The sequence below is a fragment of the Dendrobates tinctorius genome, unplaced genomic scaffold, assembly GCF_039654945.1.
Source record: "Dendrobates tinctorius isolate UK_male_01 unplaced genomic scaffold, ASM3965494v1 ptg000145l, whole genome shotgun sequence".
Classification (NCBI taxonomy): domain Eukaryota; kingdom Metazoa; phylum Chordata; class Amphibia; order Anura; family Dendrobatidae; genus Dendrobates; species Dendrobates tinctorius.
This window is the reverse complement of record NW_027361812.1, coordinates 10,819,810-10,835,725: the sequence shown is the minus strand read 5'-3', so window position 1 is coordinate 10,835,725 and position 15,916 is coordinate 10,819,810. Positions and strand designations below refer to the sequence as shown.

The following is a 15,916-nucleotide window of genomic DNA, read 5'->3' as shown; positions in this document are numbered from 1 at the left end:
GAGAAATGTGCTGTCTTCGAGGTGCAAAAATTAAAGATGTGTCTGACAGGATATCAGGACTCTTCAGACCAACAGATGACTACCCATTCCTGCTAATACATGTGGGGACAAATGACACCGCAAGAAACGACCTGGAAACCATCTGCAGTGACTTTGAAGACTTAGGCAAAAAAGTGAAAGAACTGGGAGCGCAGGTGGTCTTCTCTTCCATCCTCCCAGTGGATGGCCATGGAACAAGGAGGTGGAATAAGATTCTGCAGGTGAACAACTGGCTACATCGATGGTGCCGTCAGCAAGGATTTGGATTTCTGGATCACGGAGTGAATTATTTATACGATGGACTACTTGCTAGAGATGGGGTGCACGTTACGAAGACTGGAAAACATGTATTTGGAAGTCGCCTTGCTACACTCATCAGGAGAGCTTTAAACTAGAACAAGGTGGGAAGGGAAGCAAAAGGCCAGAAAAAGCCATACACCTGACAAATGCTATTGAGAACTCTGCTATTAGAAGTGGAAAGGAAGAACAAAGACAAAAAAAATCTAAATAATAAAAATATTGGAGAAAGAGAAACCAATCACAAACTAAAATGTTTCTATACTAATGCACAAAGCATGGGCAACAAACAAGGAGAACTGGAACTACTACTAACAGAGGAAAAGAAATATGATGTCATTGGAATCACTGAAACTTGGTGGGACGATACACATGATTGGAATACAAGACTAGAAGGATACAACTTATTTGCAAAAAACAGACTTGATAAACGAGGAGGAGGTGTCGCATTGTATGTTAGAAACGCGTATATCTGCACAGAGATTGAAGCTTCAGAGACTGGGAGTTCTGTGGAAACTGTTTGGGTAAGAATACAAGGACAGAATAATGGAAAGGACACCATTGTAGGCATTTATTACAGGCCGCCTGTGCAAGCTGAAGATATGGATAAACTCTTTATGCATCAAATGGCCAAGTTCTCCAAAAAATATGACATAGTTGTCATGGGAGATTTCAACTATCCAGACATTTGTTGGGAATCTCTCTCAGGCAAAACTAACAGGTCAAGGAAATTCTTATCCTCTCTTGCTGACAAATTATCTTCCAAAAGGTAGGGGAGAAAACAAGGGGAACTGCTACCTTGGATCTAATCCTTATAAACAGGGAGGAAATGGTTGAGGAGGTAAAAAAGTGGCTGGAACCCTAGAAGGTAGCGACCATGCTATTTTAGAATTTTGGATAACTAGAGGAGGAAGACCTGTGAAGACTCAGACATCAAGGTTAGATTTCAGAAAGGCAGATTTTAAGGGATTCAGAAAGAGAATTGGAGGGATCCAATGGCTGGATATCCTTAAGGACAAAAATGTCCAGGAAGGATGGGAATTCTTGAAAAATGAAATTCTCAAAGCACAATTGTTAACAATTCCCAAAAGAGGGAAGAATAGGAAGCATTTAAGGAAAAAAGGATGGATGAACACAGAATTTAAGCACATGCTAAAAAGGAAGAAAGAAATGTTTATAAAATGGAAAGAGGGAGGCATATCTAAAGAAGAATATAGTGCAGGGCACAAATTAGATTATCTAAAGTTGACAATGAATTGAGGCTTGCAAGAGACGTTAAAAGCAATAATAAAGGATTTTTGGGATATGTCAAAAGTAAAAGAAAAATCAAAGATACTATAGGATTTTTACAGGATGAAAATGATGAAATGGTAAGACAGGGTGTTGAGATGGCCGAACTTTTAAATTCCTATTTTGCATCTATTTTCTCTCAGAAAGGAAATGTAACATCAACTGTCCTATTAAGGGAATAGAAAAATCCAGGATATCTATAAACAGAAAGATAGTGAGGAAACACTTAGCTAATCTAAATTAATTCAAGTCTCCAGGTCCAGATGAATAACACCCCAGAGTACTGAAGGAGATAGCAGGAGAAATTTTTGAACCCCTCTCCATAATCTTTAAAAATTCTTGGAGAACAGGAGAAGTCCCTGAAGACTGGAGAAGAGCAAATGTTGTTCCCATCTTCAAAAAGGGGAAGGTGGTGGACCCAGGCAACTATAGGCCGGTGAGTCTGACGTCTATACCAGGAAGAATCTTTGAACAAATTATTAAATAACATGTATGTAAGTACCTGGATAAGAATGAAGTGATTAAACAGAGTCAGCATGGGTTTGTAACTAATAAGTCATGTCAGACTAACTTAATTTCCTTCTATGACAGAATCACTGATTGGGTGGATCAGGGAAATGCTGTAGATATAGTATATCTTGACTTCAGCACAGCATTTGACAAAGTATCTCACACAATCCTTATTGAAAAAATGACTAAGTATGGAATGGACAAGGAAACTGTTAGGTGGACTCATAACTGGCTTAGTGATCGGAGCCAAAGAGTGGTCGCAAATGGCTGCACATCCAGTTGGAAGAATGTCTCAAGTGGGGTACCACAGGGCTCTGTCCTGGGTCCTGTATTGTTCAACATCTTTATCAACGATTTAGATGAAGGAATTGAGGGTAAACTAATTAAATTTGCTGATGACACAAAGCTAGGAGGGATAGCTAATACTAGAGAAGAGAGAGAGGATTCAAAAATATATAAATAAACTGGCGCAGTGGGCAGCAACTAACAGAATGGTTTTTAACAGGGAAAATGCAAAGTACTACATCTGGGCAATAAAAATGAAAAAACCATATACAGAATGGGAGGAATAGGGCTAAGCAACAGCACATGTGAAAAAGACTTGGGTATACTAATAGATCACAGACTGAATATGAGTCAACAGTGTGATGCAGCAGCAAAAAAAAACAAAAAAACAAATGCAATTCTAGGAAGTATTAACAAAAGCATACAGTCTAGATCACGTTAAGTCATTATTGCCCTCTACTCCTCGTTGGTCAGACCTCATCTGGAGTACTGTGTCCAGTTTTTGGCGCCACATTTTAAAGACCTCAACAAACTGGAGCAAGTTCAGAAAAGAGCGACCAGAATGCTGACCGGTCTGCAAACGCTGTCTTATGAGGAAAGATTGCAGGATTTGGGAATGTTTAGCTTGCAGAAGAGAAGACTGAGAGGAGACTTAATAGCTGTCTACAAATATCTCAAGGGCTGTCACATTGTAGAAGGATCATCTTTATTCTCATTTGCACAAGGAAAGACTAGAAGCAATGGGATGAAACTGGGAGGAGACACAGATTAGATATTATAAAGAACTTTTTGACAGTTAGAGTGATCAATGAGTGGAACAGGCTGCCACGAGAGGTGGCGAGTTCTCCTTCAATAGAAGTCTTCAAACAGAGTCTGGACAGACATCTGTCTGGGATGATTTAGAGAATCCTGCTTTGAGCAGGGGGTTGGACCAGATGGCCCAGGAGGTCCCTTCCAACTCTACAATTCTATGTTTCTACCTAAACAGGATGTTCCTCAAATATTGATGAAGACAAGATTGGTCCTTCAAGCTGCCAATAGGCCTACAGCAACATTAAAGGAGCTGCAAGAATTTTTGGCAAACACTGGTTGTGTACTGCACGTGACAACAATCCCTCATTCTTCATATGTCTGGCCTGTGGGGAAGAGTGGCAAGATGGAAGCCTTTTCTTGCAAAAGAAAAAAATCCAAGCTCAGTTATGGTTTGCCAAAGTCATGTGGCAAAACGTGCTATGGTCTGAGACCAAAGAATTTTTCTGAAGGCATGTTTGGTGCAAAGCTAACACTGCACATCACCAAAAGAACACCATATCCACAGTGAAGCATGGTGGAGGCAGAATTCTGCTTTTAGGCAGTTAAAATTTGAATTTTAGTCAACATGGAGGGAATTAAGAATTATTTAATATGTCAATTTTGCAGCTAAATTTTCAGTTCTCTGCTAAAAAAAAAAAACAAAACAAAAATGAAAATGGATTTCACCTTTTAGCACGACAACGACCCTAAGCATACTTTCAAATCAATAAAAGAATGGCTTCACCAGAAGATGATCCAAGTGCTGGAATGGCCCAGCTGGAGCCCAGCTCTGAGTCCAATTAAAACTTTGTTGGTGACCTGAAGAGGGCGCTGTACACAGGAGATGCCCTCACAATCAGATAGATTTGGAGCTACAGCAAGGAAGACTGGGCAAAGCTAGCCAATTCTGCGGTAGATGTTCTAGGCTGATAGACTTCTACTCAATACTGAATGCAGTCATAAATTCAAAGGGTACTTTAACAAAGTATTATTTTATTACTTTTTCAACAGAACAATTTCAGTTTATTTTTCAATTGGATTGTACAGGCTATGGAAATAGTAAAGGTGGGAAAAGTTCTGAGGATTCTTCTTGGTTTGATTATTTTTTTACAAGCCAAAAACCTGGCATTTTAAAGGGAATCTGTCACCTCATTTTTGCCCTATGAGATGTGGTCACCGCAGGGAAAGGTCAGAGAAGTCCGGCGCCTGCGCACTGCAGTACTTTACTCTGCCCTCAACAGGGCAGAGAATTACGCCTGCACAGGAGCGCAACAGAAGCAAGGACGATCACGTCATCCCTTGAAGATGGGAGGCGCTAGACCCAGACCTCTGACACCCATCGGACCGGACCGCCCCCCGGGTGAGTATAATATAAGGGTCCCGATTCACATAGTGACGCACCAGTGATCCCAACGATACGACCTGGTAAGGATCGCTGGTGCATCGCTACATGGTCGCTAGTAAGCTGTCAAACAGGCAAATCTATTCAATGATGCAGCGATCCGTATAACAACCTCGGCGGTCGTTGGGACATTGTCACACAGCAGCTATTCTGTTGACTCTCGCCTGCGTCCCTGAGTTCTGCGTCGCCAACAAGGTCGCTCGTCGGCGTCAAACACAGCGATGCATGCTGGCCAGCGGGACGTAACGATCAAAAAATGGCCCAGAACATTCCTGCACGATTAGAGATATCCAGAGGGGGGCCAGTCGCCGCTATGTGTCACACGTAGCGAGATCGCTGCTGCGTCACAAATTCTGTGACGTTTCAGCGATCTCGCTAATGATCTCGTTATGTGAGACGGGGCCTTAAATCGTTTTTCTTATTGTTCAGGTTACATCAGGGTCTTATCTACAGCATTACAGAATGCTGTAGATAAGCCCCTGATGGCGGTGGCCGCATCTCATAGGGCAAGAATGAGGTGACAGATTCCCTTTAACAGGGGTGTGTAGACTTTATAGCTATACACTGTATAAATTCATCAATACTAAGGTTGCACCAACCAAGGATGGCTGAGAGAATGTCAACATTTGGGGCATCACTCACCTGCTGGCATCGTTCGCACTGGTACGGTTTCTCTCCGCTGTGAACTCGTTTGTGTCTGTCCAGATGATATTTCTGAACAAACTTCATGTCGCACATATCACATTCGAATGGACGCTCCCCTACGACATAACAGGTTGGCACACTGAGGGTCTTTTCACCTAATACAATCATTTATGGTCTCTGCAGCGCTGTGGGACCGTCTCTTACCTGTGTTAATGTACACTTCTCTGTGAATACCGAAACTTGGCGAATAGGAGGATAAACTTGCCCCCGACCTAAAACATATATATTTTACTGTAAGTTTGCAAAGTCTTTAGCAGTATATCTGAGGTATAAAATGGTGGCTCTCCTTTGATAAGGAAGTGATAAAAAAATTATGCCAAATTCAATGGCAGCCTTGTAGGTCAGACATGGGCGCTACATATATTGTGTAATGAATCCAAATGCATGTGCTTTCCCTCCTACAAAGGTGACTAAAAACTTGATTTTGGGATATAACCTTGCAAAGGCTAAGGTTACTTTCACACATCAGGTTTTTCCGACAGGCAAGATCCGGCTATTTGTTAAAAAACCGGATCCAGCGAAAGCTGCCGCCGGATCCGGTTTTCTCTCATTGAATTGTATTAGCGCCGGATCGTGCCGCATGGCCTTCCGTTTCTTCTGGTTTTTGCCGGATCCGGCTAAATGTTTCATTCTGGCGTCTGGAAAAAACGTCTCTAGTAACGTTTTTTGTCTGCGGCGAAAAACCAGACAGTGCCGGATCCAGCGCTTCCGTTTTTTTGCTATAATGGAAGCCTATGGGAGCCGGATCCGGAAAAAGACGGATTCGGCTTTTTAAGTCTGCGCATGCTCAGATCCAATTGGCCAGCCCCCAGGAAACAGATATAAACCTGCTAGACGGATCCGGTGAAAAACGAATCAGTTTCTTCAGTTCTCCAAAATTTACGCCGGATACGTTTTTTTAACAAATAGCCGGATCCTGCCTGTCAGAAAAAATCTGATGTGTGAAAGTAGCCTAAATCGTACCTGCCAGTCAATAATATAAAGGCATGCATCATTATTAGTGCATGCTAACAAAGTTAGTAACAAGCTCTTTACTACTGTTGTATGGGACAGAACAATAAAAAAAAAGTACACACCCTGCTTGGAAAAGTCAAAGTTCTGTTCTAAAAAAAAAAAAAAAAAAAAAGCTATTTCTTTTGTAACCAGGTTATAATCTCTTAGGATAAAAGAAAAATTATAATTGTCTGCAATTCTGGGATTTGTTATAATATTCACTAGAATCTTTTGTCCACATGCCTTACACTGGGAGATGGCTGCTCCAAGGAAACCGTGTGGCCACGCGTAGCTTTTTTATCCCCCTTTTTAAAGCATTTTTGCATTAAGCTCTGGGAGATGTATTGAATACATTGACAAAATAGGTTTGCCACTTTCCAAAGTTACCTTGCTGGTCTCCATTGTGGCTCATAAAAATGGTCAAGAAGAGGGGCAACTCGGCACTGTGTGTCCCAGCAATGTCTGTGATTGATTGGATAGTGAAAACACCCCCCAAAACTGGTAAACCCCAGCTGTTAATTTATTAATTTCTAAGAACAGCCCAATGGAGCGCTCCATACAACATGGTCCAGTAGGGTCCCGTGCCGAGGGCTACATTTACGGTTCGTGTCAATCTGGAATAAAAGATCCCTATTGATCTCGATGAATTTTTCCATGAAAGATGTGTAAGTGTCATATTATAAAAGTACATACGTGTACGACAAGCTTTAGACGGTAATAGAATGTTAATAAAGTAGCTGTTGGCTACAGTCAGATTCATTCACTAATAGGGCGAATCTGTCATGAAATCTATGATGATGGCAGCACCTTATAGAGAAGGAGGCTGAACAGATTGATATATAGAAAGGAGTCCATTCTTACCTTTTCTCTTGGCTCCCAGGATGAGTGGAGCAAGATAACAAGCTTTGGAGAAAAAAATAAGAATGCTCGCATTACTTTTCCATGCATTATTCAGTAAAACAAAAGTTTGTTTCTCAAAAGAGGGTCAACTCACTTCACTCTTCTTGAATTATCTTCAGCCAAGAGGAAAGTTATATAGTTACACATCTGCACGGGTTATTGGAAAAAGATTTGATATAACTAGTATTCTACAGACCTAAATCTCTGCTCTCTCCTCAGAGTCCAGTGGGTGGAGTTAGAACACTGACAATTCAGAAGACCCGCCAACTGGACTCAAAACCAGAACAAAGAGAAATACAAAAATACAGCTTATACTTAATCTTTTCCCACTAAAGACCAGTCTTGCTCAGCTCTTTCAGGTGTTTTTTAACCATGCGTGTTGGACAGATTTAGATCCTGTCAAGCAATAAACTTTATAGTCCTGTCACTGTGTTTTGTTACGTACTTTGATAAGAAAAAAAACAGGTGAAACAAAGAATATGTATAAAAAAATCACAAAGTTTATTTAAATATTCTACACACACTGGTAATAGGGCAAATGATACAACAGACTGTACAGTGTTATAAAACTACATGTATTCAGAAAAAAAAAAAAAAGGTCACTACTCTAATGTTAAAACCAAAAAAAGTAAAAAAGGTAAATGTGAAAGAGAGAAAAAAAAATCTTCATATTAAAACTAAACCTTCTAACAACAGAACAGATTAGGTAAATCATGTGAAAGCTCCGGTGAGAGGCAGCGACTTTACAATAAAGCTAATCATTTGGCTGGGCAGTGGCACACTAAAAATATTTCTGACTTCACGAACATCTTAAACTATATGACCCAAGCATAAAAGGACATTAAGTTCTATATAAACTAATATTTATTAGGGTTTATTGGAAATGTAGCTGAATCAATAGCTACATAGAAAAAGTCCATGGAAGAATTAGTTTGTGTAAGTCCACCGCCATATGTGAATCGGCCTACAACAGTCCGCTGGGGGCGTTGAGTCCATGCAAGACACTCATGAATTAATCATAAAAAGCCCATCTTTAAATATTGTTAAGGCCACCGCCTTCCATATGTTGATCAAAATCTCCCGCTTGCACCATAGGAACATGGAAGCCACCGTTTGAAGAAATCATAAGGCAGCCGCTCTTCCTTTACGTTACACTGCTGAAGTCACCTCGTCACCCCCATAACGCCCATCATCTCCCACTTGTGTGATCCAGTATAGGACCAGGACATGTGAAAGTAAAAATGTCCCAATTTGGGAAGAGGAATCTTTCTTTTGTATACGCCCCAGTTCCAACATCACTTCTGGGTAAACCGATGTGCCAGTTATCACTACAGGAGCTACGCGTTTCAAGGTGCACTCAGTCTTAGATGCTGCACCCGTGGGCGATGACGCTGGTTAACCATAGGGATATCAGAGCAGGGCATGATCCGATACTGTACAGTGCAAGAGGGGTTACATGCATGACGTGGCTGACATAATTACAGGAAGAGGGGGGACATATCACATTCAGACGACTACCTGCATGGTCTGGGAACATCCATGGGCCTGGTGTGGGAACGTCCTTGGGCCTGGTGTTTGCCGATTAGTATAGACCGTGGGAGTACTTTCAACTTTTTCTAAATGTTTGGGAACAAATTTTGGTGGCAGTGGTTTAGAGGGGCAATACCTGATGAAAGGTTATCTTTGAAGGTGGTTCGATAGCTTATTCCCTAGACAAATGTGAACAGCCCAGCAGTCTAAAAGATTTTTAGCAGCATCTACAATTCATTGTAGGTAAGGAAATGGCTATTGAAACCCAAAAACCAATGTCAGAACAAACAAAAGAAAACAAGAAATTTTCTTTTTTTTTGCACTGCTGTTTAACCTGTAATACACCATTTGCAGGTCTCTGATTGAACACTTAATTATAAGTAAAATACACATACAGTAACATTTAATTGTAAATTTAAAAATCACTCCTACAACTTGTCTAGGAGAGAAATACAAGACCAAGCAGTTTCTTAAAAGATATGGTGATCACTTTTATATAATACTATGTACCATTAGTCTAACATTTAACAAATGGATTTTAAACAATAGGAAAAAAAAAAAGGAACAAGGGTTCATAACTCTTAAGTATTAAATAGGGAGTACAAATGTGATATTCTGCAGAAATAATACAGAAAAGAGCCGCTGGACACAGTGAACAGTGTACCTTTACGTGACTAACCTGTGCTGCCGAGGGCGAACTAAGGAGAGTAGTCTCCTCCGCCCTCTGGCAGCAGAATAAATAGTCCCTTCTTACTACCCTTACGGAAGGAAGGAGTTGGCCATGCTACTGCAAAGGCTCTGCTTCTGACAAGCAGGAAAGAACGCACATTACATGTGTGCAACCTAATATGTGTGTACGTATGCATGTACATACACATATATACACATACACAGTACTTGCAAATGTTTTAGGCAGGTGTGGAAAATGCTTAAAAAAAATTGTCAAAAAAGGAGATTTTTGTGTACTCACCGTAAAATCTCTTTCTCTTAGCCTTTAATTGGGGGACACAGAACCGTGGGTGTTATGCTGCTGTCCACTAGGAGGCAACACTATGCATAATCTGAAAAAGATTAACTTTGGCTCCTCCTCTGAAGTATACACCCCTGGACGGCGTCAGCCTTCTCCAGTTTTGTGCAAAAGCATTAGGAGGAATATACCAGAAACATAACCATGCCTGTAAAAAAAAAGGCTACTATAAACAGGCTCAAACAACAATATGAGAACCCAACCGTAACAACGGCCCGCAAGGGCTACAGGGTGGGAGCTGTGTCCCCCAATTAAAGGCTAAGAGAAAGAGATTTTACGGTGAGTACACAAAAATCTCCTTTACTCTGTCGCCTTATTGGGGGACACAGAACCGTGGGACGTCCTAAAGCAGTCCCTGGGTGGGAAGCAGTGGACGAATATTGTGCCGACAGTCCCCTAGACTTGGAGTACTGCCGCCTGCAGGACCCGTCTACCCCGGCTCGCATCCGCTGAGGACTGGGTATGCACTCTGTAGTGTTTTGTAAATGTGTGCAGGTTAGTCCAAGTGGCTGCCTTACACACTTGATGTGCTGAGGATTGATGCCGAATGGCCCAAGAGGCCCCTACCGCCCGCGTAGAGTGTGCCGTGATACCGGCCGGAAGAGGAGAATTGTTGAGGCGGTAAGCCTCTTGAATGGTGGACTTGATCCACCTAGCAAGGGTGGCTTTGGAAGCCGGTAGGCCCTTGCGAACGCCTTCTGGAAGAAGGAAAAGTGAATCAGACTTCCGGAAAGGAGCAGTCCTAGACACGTAAACACGCAATGCCCTGACAAGGTCAAGCGTATGCAGAGCCTTCTCTACCCTATGAACGGGAGCCGGGCAAAGAGACGGTAGTGATATTTCCTCATTGAGGTGGAAGCTGGACCCGACCTTCGGAAGGAAGGATGGTACTGTACGGAGAACCACCTTGTCCTGATGAAAAACCAGGAAGGGTTGTCTGCAGGAAAGAGCTGAAAGTTCAGACACCCTGCGTAGCGAGGTGATTGCTACCAGGAAAAAACCACTTTCTGCGATAGAAAGCGGAGTGAGACCACCCTAAGGGGTTCAAAAGGAGGTGACTGTAGTGCTGTCAAGACCAGGTTGAGGTCCCACGTCTCCAACGGACGTTTGTAGGGGGGAACCAATCGGGAAACCCCTTGGAGAAAAGTCTACACTTGCGGCTTGTTAGCAATACGCCTCTGAAAGAGCACTGAAAGCGCTGAGACCTGGCTCTTCAGCGAGCCCAGGGATAGCCCGGCGTCCAGGCCTGACTGAAGGAACCCGAGGGCCTTTGGAAGAGAATAGGGAAGTGGAATCTGCCCACGAGAGTCGCACCATGTGAAGAAAAACCTTCCAGGTACGATAGTAAATCCTGGCTGAAGTTGGCTTTCGAGCCCTGATCATGGTTTTAACAACGTCCGGTGAAAAACCTGCTTGGGTCAAAACCCAGGTCTCAATGGCCACTCCGTCAATTTGAGAGCCCCTGAGTTCTGGTGGAAGAACGGGCCTTGTGACAGGAGGTCGGGACGTGTGGGGAGACGCCAGGGAGCGTCTGCTGTGAGTTGCACGACGTCGGCGTACCATGTACGCCTGGGCCAGTCTGGAGCGATCAGAATGGTGGGAACACCCTCTTGTTTGATCTTCCTCAGGACTCTGGAGATCAGGGGGAGGGGTGGAAAAATGTACAGAAGCTGGAACTGGGTCCAGTCCTGAACCAGGGCATCTGCTCCGAGCGATCGCGAATCGCGCGTTCTGGCCATGAAATTGGGAACCTTGGCATTGAGATGGGATGCCATCAGATCCACGTCCGGGGTCCCCCAACGATGACAGATCTGACCGAAGACTTCGGGATGGAGAGACCATTCCCCCGAGTCCATTCCTTGTCGGCTGAGATAGTCGGCTTCCCAGTTGTCCACGCCCGGAATGTGGACCGCGGAGAGTACCGACCTTGCATCCTCCGCCCACTGTAGGATACGCTTTACTTCGGTCATCGCCTGGATGCTGCGGGTGCCGCCTTGATGGTTCACGTATGCCACTGCCGTGGCATTGTCCGACTGTACTCTGATATGAAAGTCTGCCAGCAAGTGATGGAAGGCTTGCAACGCCAGGAAGATGGCCCGAATTTCCAGGATGTTGATGGGCATGGTCGATTCCCTTGGTGACCACCTGCCTTGCGCTCTGTGATGTAGGTGCACCGCGCCCCAACCCATAAGGCTTGCGTCGGTGGTCAAAACCTTCCATTGACCGGAAAGGATTTTCCCCTTGCAAGCGAGGTTGGCTTGAGCCACCCGTGCAGGGACCTCCTGGTGTTTGCTGATAACCGGAACTCCCTGTCGAGGGAGAACGGATTTCTGTCCCAGGACTTGAGGATGGCCAGTTGAAGGAGTCTGAGGTGAAGCTGGGCAAATGGTACCGCCTCCATTGCTGCTGCCATCCTGCCAAGTACTCTCATGGTATACCGGAGAGATCTGGGGGACTTGCGGAGGAGTGTGTGAACTCCCAGACGGAGAGCCAGTGCCTTGTCCCTGGGGAGGATCACCAGACCCTTGGAGGTGTCGAATAGCATCCCCAGGAAGGTCAGAGACTGACTCGGGGTAGTCGAGGACTTCTGTAAATTGACTAACCATCCCAGGCGCGTCAGAGTGTCGATCGTGATCGAGACGTTGACCTCGCCGTCCTTGAGGGTGGAGGCCTTGATGAGAAGGTCGTCCAGGTATGGAACGACTACTATGCCTCTGGAGTGCAGAACATCCATGGTAGCTGCCATGACCTTTGTAAATGTTCTGGGGGCCGTGGCCAGACCGAACGGGAGGGCCACAAACTGATAATGGTCTTGGTTGATTGCGAATCTGAGAAACCTCTGATGGGAGGGAGCAATTGGTATATGCAGGTATGCGTCCTGTATGTCTATGGAGGCAAGATATTCTCCTTTTTCCATAGACGCAACGATTGACCGGAGGGATTCCATGCGGAAGTGACGAACTCGAACGTACTTGTTGAGTTGCTTGAGGTCTAGTATGGGTCGGACGCTGCCTCCCTTCTTGGGCACCACGAACAGGTTGGAGTAGAACCCTCGGAAGCGCTCTTCTGCTGGGACTGGCACTATGACTCCTGCTCGCAGGAGGGAAGAAACCGCTTGACGGAAGGCCTGAGCTTTGAGCGGGGATTTTGGAGGGACAGATGGAAAAAAACCTGTGCGGTGGGCTGGTAGTAAACTCGATTTTGTATCCTGAAGACACTATTTCCTTGACCCACTTGTCTTCTGTAATAGGCAGCCAGACCTGCTGAAAGAGTAGCAGTCGTCCGCCAACAAGTGGGGTGTCTTCGAGAGGGCATGAGTCAGGACGAGGGAAAAGTCTGAGGTTTTCCTCCTTTAGGTTTTGCCTGGCTTGCCTTTGATTGCCAGTTCCTGTCCGGCCTCTGTGCCGCCGTGTGTTGTCCCTGCGGGGGGAACGATTACGGTTTTGTGCTGGGCGTGAGACGGACCAGCCCGAAGAATTCCGAAAGGATCGGAAACGAGATTGATTACGCCTTTTAAACGTGCGTTTTGGTCTTAGTTGAGGGAGGGAAGTACTTTTGCCCCCGGTAGCATTGGATATCATTGTATCCAGCTTTTCACCGAAAAGACGGCCACTGAAGTACGGGAGATTTGTTAGGGACTTTTTTGAGGCCGCATCCGCTTTCCATTCTCTTAGCCAGAGAATACGCCGGATTGTAATGGCGTTTGATGCTATTCCCGCTATTCCTCTTGCAGAGTCCAACGCTGCAAGGACCATGTAATCTGCCACCACTGCAATTTGCACCGCCTGGTCCGCCATCTGAGGATTTGAAGCTTAAAGGCCCTTTTGCAATAGAGCAGCCCAAGCCATGATGGCCTTGGCTGCCCAGACTAAAGCAAATGCGGGAGCCAAAGAGGCACCTGCCGCTTCAAAGATTGAACGAGCCATGCGTTCGACTTGTTTGTCTGCTGTGTCCTTGAGGGTTGATCTGTCCGGCAGCGAGAGAAGCGTTTGTGCTGCCAGCCCAGAGACTGGAGGGTCCACTTCAGGCGGATCTGTCCAATCCTTGGTGTCTTTCTGTGGAAAGGGGTATTTTGCTTCCAAATACTTGCGATTGGCGAATTTTTTCTCAGGCTGCGAAAAATGCTTAGAAAGGATTTTTTGGAATTCCGGGTGATTAGGGAAGACCTTCAATGGTTTCTGAACACTTTCAAAGGAAATGTTGTGTTCTGGTGCTTCCGGGGTTGGATCTGAAATGTCCAGCACCCGAAGGATGGAAGAGACGATATCCTCAACTATCGCAGTATTGCTAGGGGGACTAGGGAGCAAAGCGTTCTCTGTTTCGTTATCTGAATTGGAGTCACATATGCCCTCTGAGTCCTGCGCATCGCTAAGGAGCTCCCTAGCGGGCGAACTAGAGCGGAGGTTTCCCGTAGTCTGGGATCATTGTGGAGATCCGCATTGTCCTTCTCTATCAGGGGACGGCCTCGGTGACCTGAGGCCACTGTGTCTTTCCCTGGAGGGGGAAGACCTATTGCTATGTGAGGACACAGCTGAACGCGACCTGTGGGTCCGCTTACGCCTCGAACTGTCGGAAGCGCCCTGATCATGAGATCGGACGTCCCTTTGCTGGGTAACGTTCATAGCCGAGACATACCCTGCAGAGCCTGCAGTAATGTGGAGGTCAGGTTATCTATAGACTGTGTCATAGACTGCGACATCTGAGTTGCCCATTCCAGCGCAGTAGCGGTCGCAGAAGCGTTGGTAGGGACTTCTTGGGGTTCTGCTCCGTTTTTTTTTTTTTTTTTTTTTGGGTACAGTCCCGGCAGTGCGGATACGTGCTGCCGCTGGGGAGAGTGCAGACTGCATAAAAGCAGTCTTGCCTGGTTCTTTTCTTTGAGCCCGACATAGTACCTAGGCTGATTAATAGAGACCCTACAGGGGTATCTACGCAGAGGAAAAAGGAGTAGGAGAGCGCTATAGGTTATAGGAATTCACAGCTGAGTACCAAGGACCCAGCTGTGATCTTACCCCACCGGTGCTCCCCTTAGGTCCAGCGCTGATAAGCCCCATGTCCTGTGCCCCCCGGAGACTCTGTGCTGCCTTCCTCCAGGTGCAGCAAGATGGCCACCGGATTCTGAGGTGGAGAGGGAAGGGGGCGGAGAGCTGGAAAAGGGCGCGCTGGGCCATGTAAAAGCGCGCCCTTCCTGCCTCGATCCGCCCCTTCTATGACACTGCAGTGTCATTTTCGTCATCCGGGGGGGCGTGCCAGGGGCGGGCCGGGGGGCGGGGAAAAGGCGGCGGCTTCGACTAGGCCGAAGCCGCGGTCTAAATTAGAGGCCTGATGCCCAGGAGGGCTCCAGAGCGGCGCGGTAGTCCGGGAGGGGGTCGGATTTGCACCGGACCCCCCCAGAATGGGCGACTGGCTAGCGGTGGGGGCAGCAGTGCTAGCGGTTCCTGTGTGGGGGGTCCCTGGAGCGCCATGGAGCCACTGCTGCTGCAGAGGCAGGGGCGCAGAAAGCCCTGTCTCTGCTGTGCCACGTCTGCCTGCACCCTCCCCCGGCCCCAGCAGGATCCCACAGCTGGGCTGGGGTCCCTGGTGCAGAATGCTGTCTGTACTCCGACCCTACCTGCAGCGTCTCAACCTAATGCCCCCTGCGGGGGATTAGGGAGGGTGCGTCTGTCACCGTCAGGGGGTCTTCATCCTTGCCTCAACCTCAACCCAGACCCTGAAGGGGGTTGGGGAAGGAGGGGGGGGTCTCAACTTCGGACCAGTACCCGAGGGACTGGGGAAGGAGCGACATGGGGGACCGCCATCTCTACTTCAACTGGGCACCCCTAAAAAGGGGGCCAAGGAAGGAGCCATGCCGGGAGTCTCGCTGGAGACCCACTTTTCTTCATCTGTTCCGACGAAAGGAAAAAAAGAAAAAAAGGTGTGCCTCCTTGCGACACTAAGCAAAAACTGGAGAAGGCTGACGCCGTCCAGGGGTGTATACTGCAGAGGAGGAGCCAAAGTTAATCTTTTTCAGATTATGCATAGTGTCGCCTCCTAGTGGACAGCAGCATAACACCCACGGTTCTGTGTCCCCCAATAAGGCGACAGAGTAATAGAAATGTTAATAATTTGCATTTTATTGATTGAGAAAAATAAGGTGACTGTCTGGTGTG

At 46.0% G+C, this 15,916-nt stretch overlaps 1 protein-coding gene across 3 annotated transcripts in view; it reads right to left on the bottom strand.

Moving 5' to 3' along the window:
- ZNF740 (zinc finger protein 740) overlaps nt 1–15,916 on the bottom strand; it is a 75,995-nt gene that overhangs the window by 14,747 nt on the left and 45,332 nt on the right. For 2 of the 3 annotated variants that reach the window (XM_073546176.1, XM_073546177.1), the window contains 3 exons: nt 7,175–7,216; nt 5,465–5,532; nt 5,258–5,376 (listed from right to left, as the gene is read on the bottom strand). In XM_073546176.1, coding sequence (XP_073402277.1) covers nt 5,258–5,376; nt 5,465–5,532; nt 7,175–7,216 — 229 coding nt within the window. The remainder of the gene's footprint in view (nt 1–5,257; nt 5,377–5,464; nt 5,533–7,174; nt 7,217–15,916) is intronic. The other variant, XM_073546178.1, reaches the window with a different exon arrangement.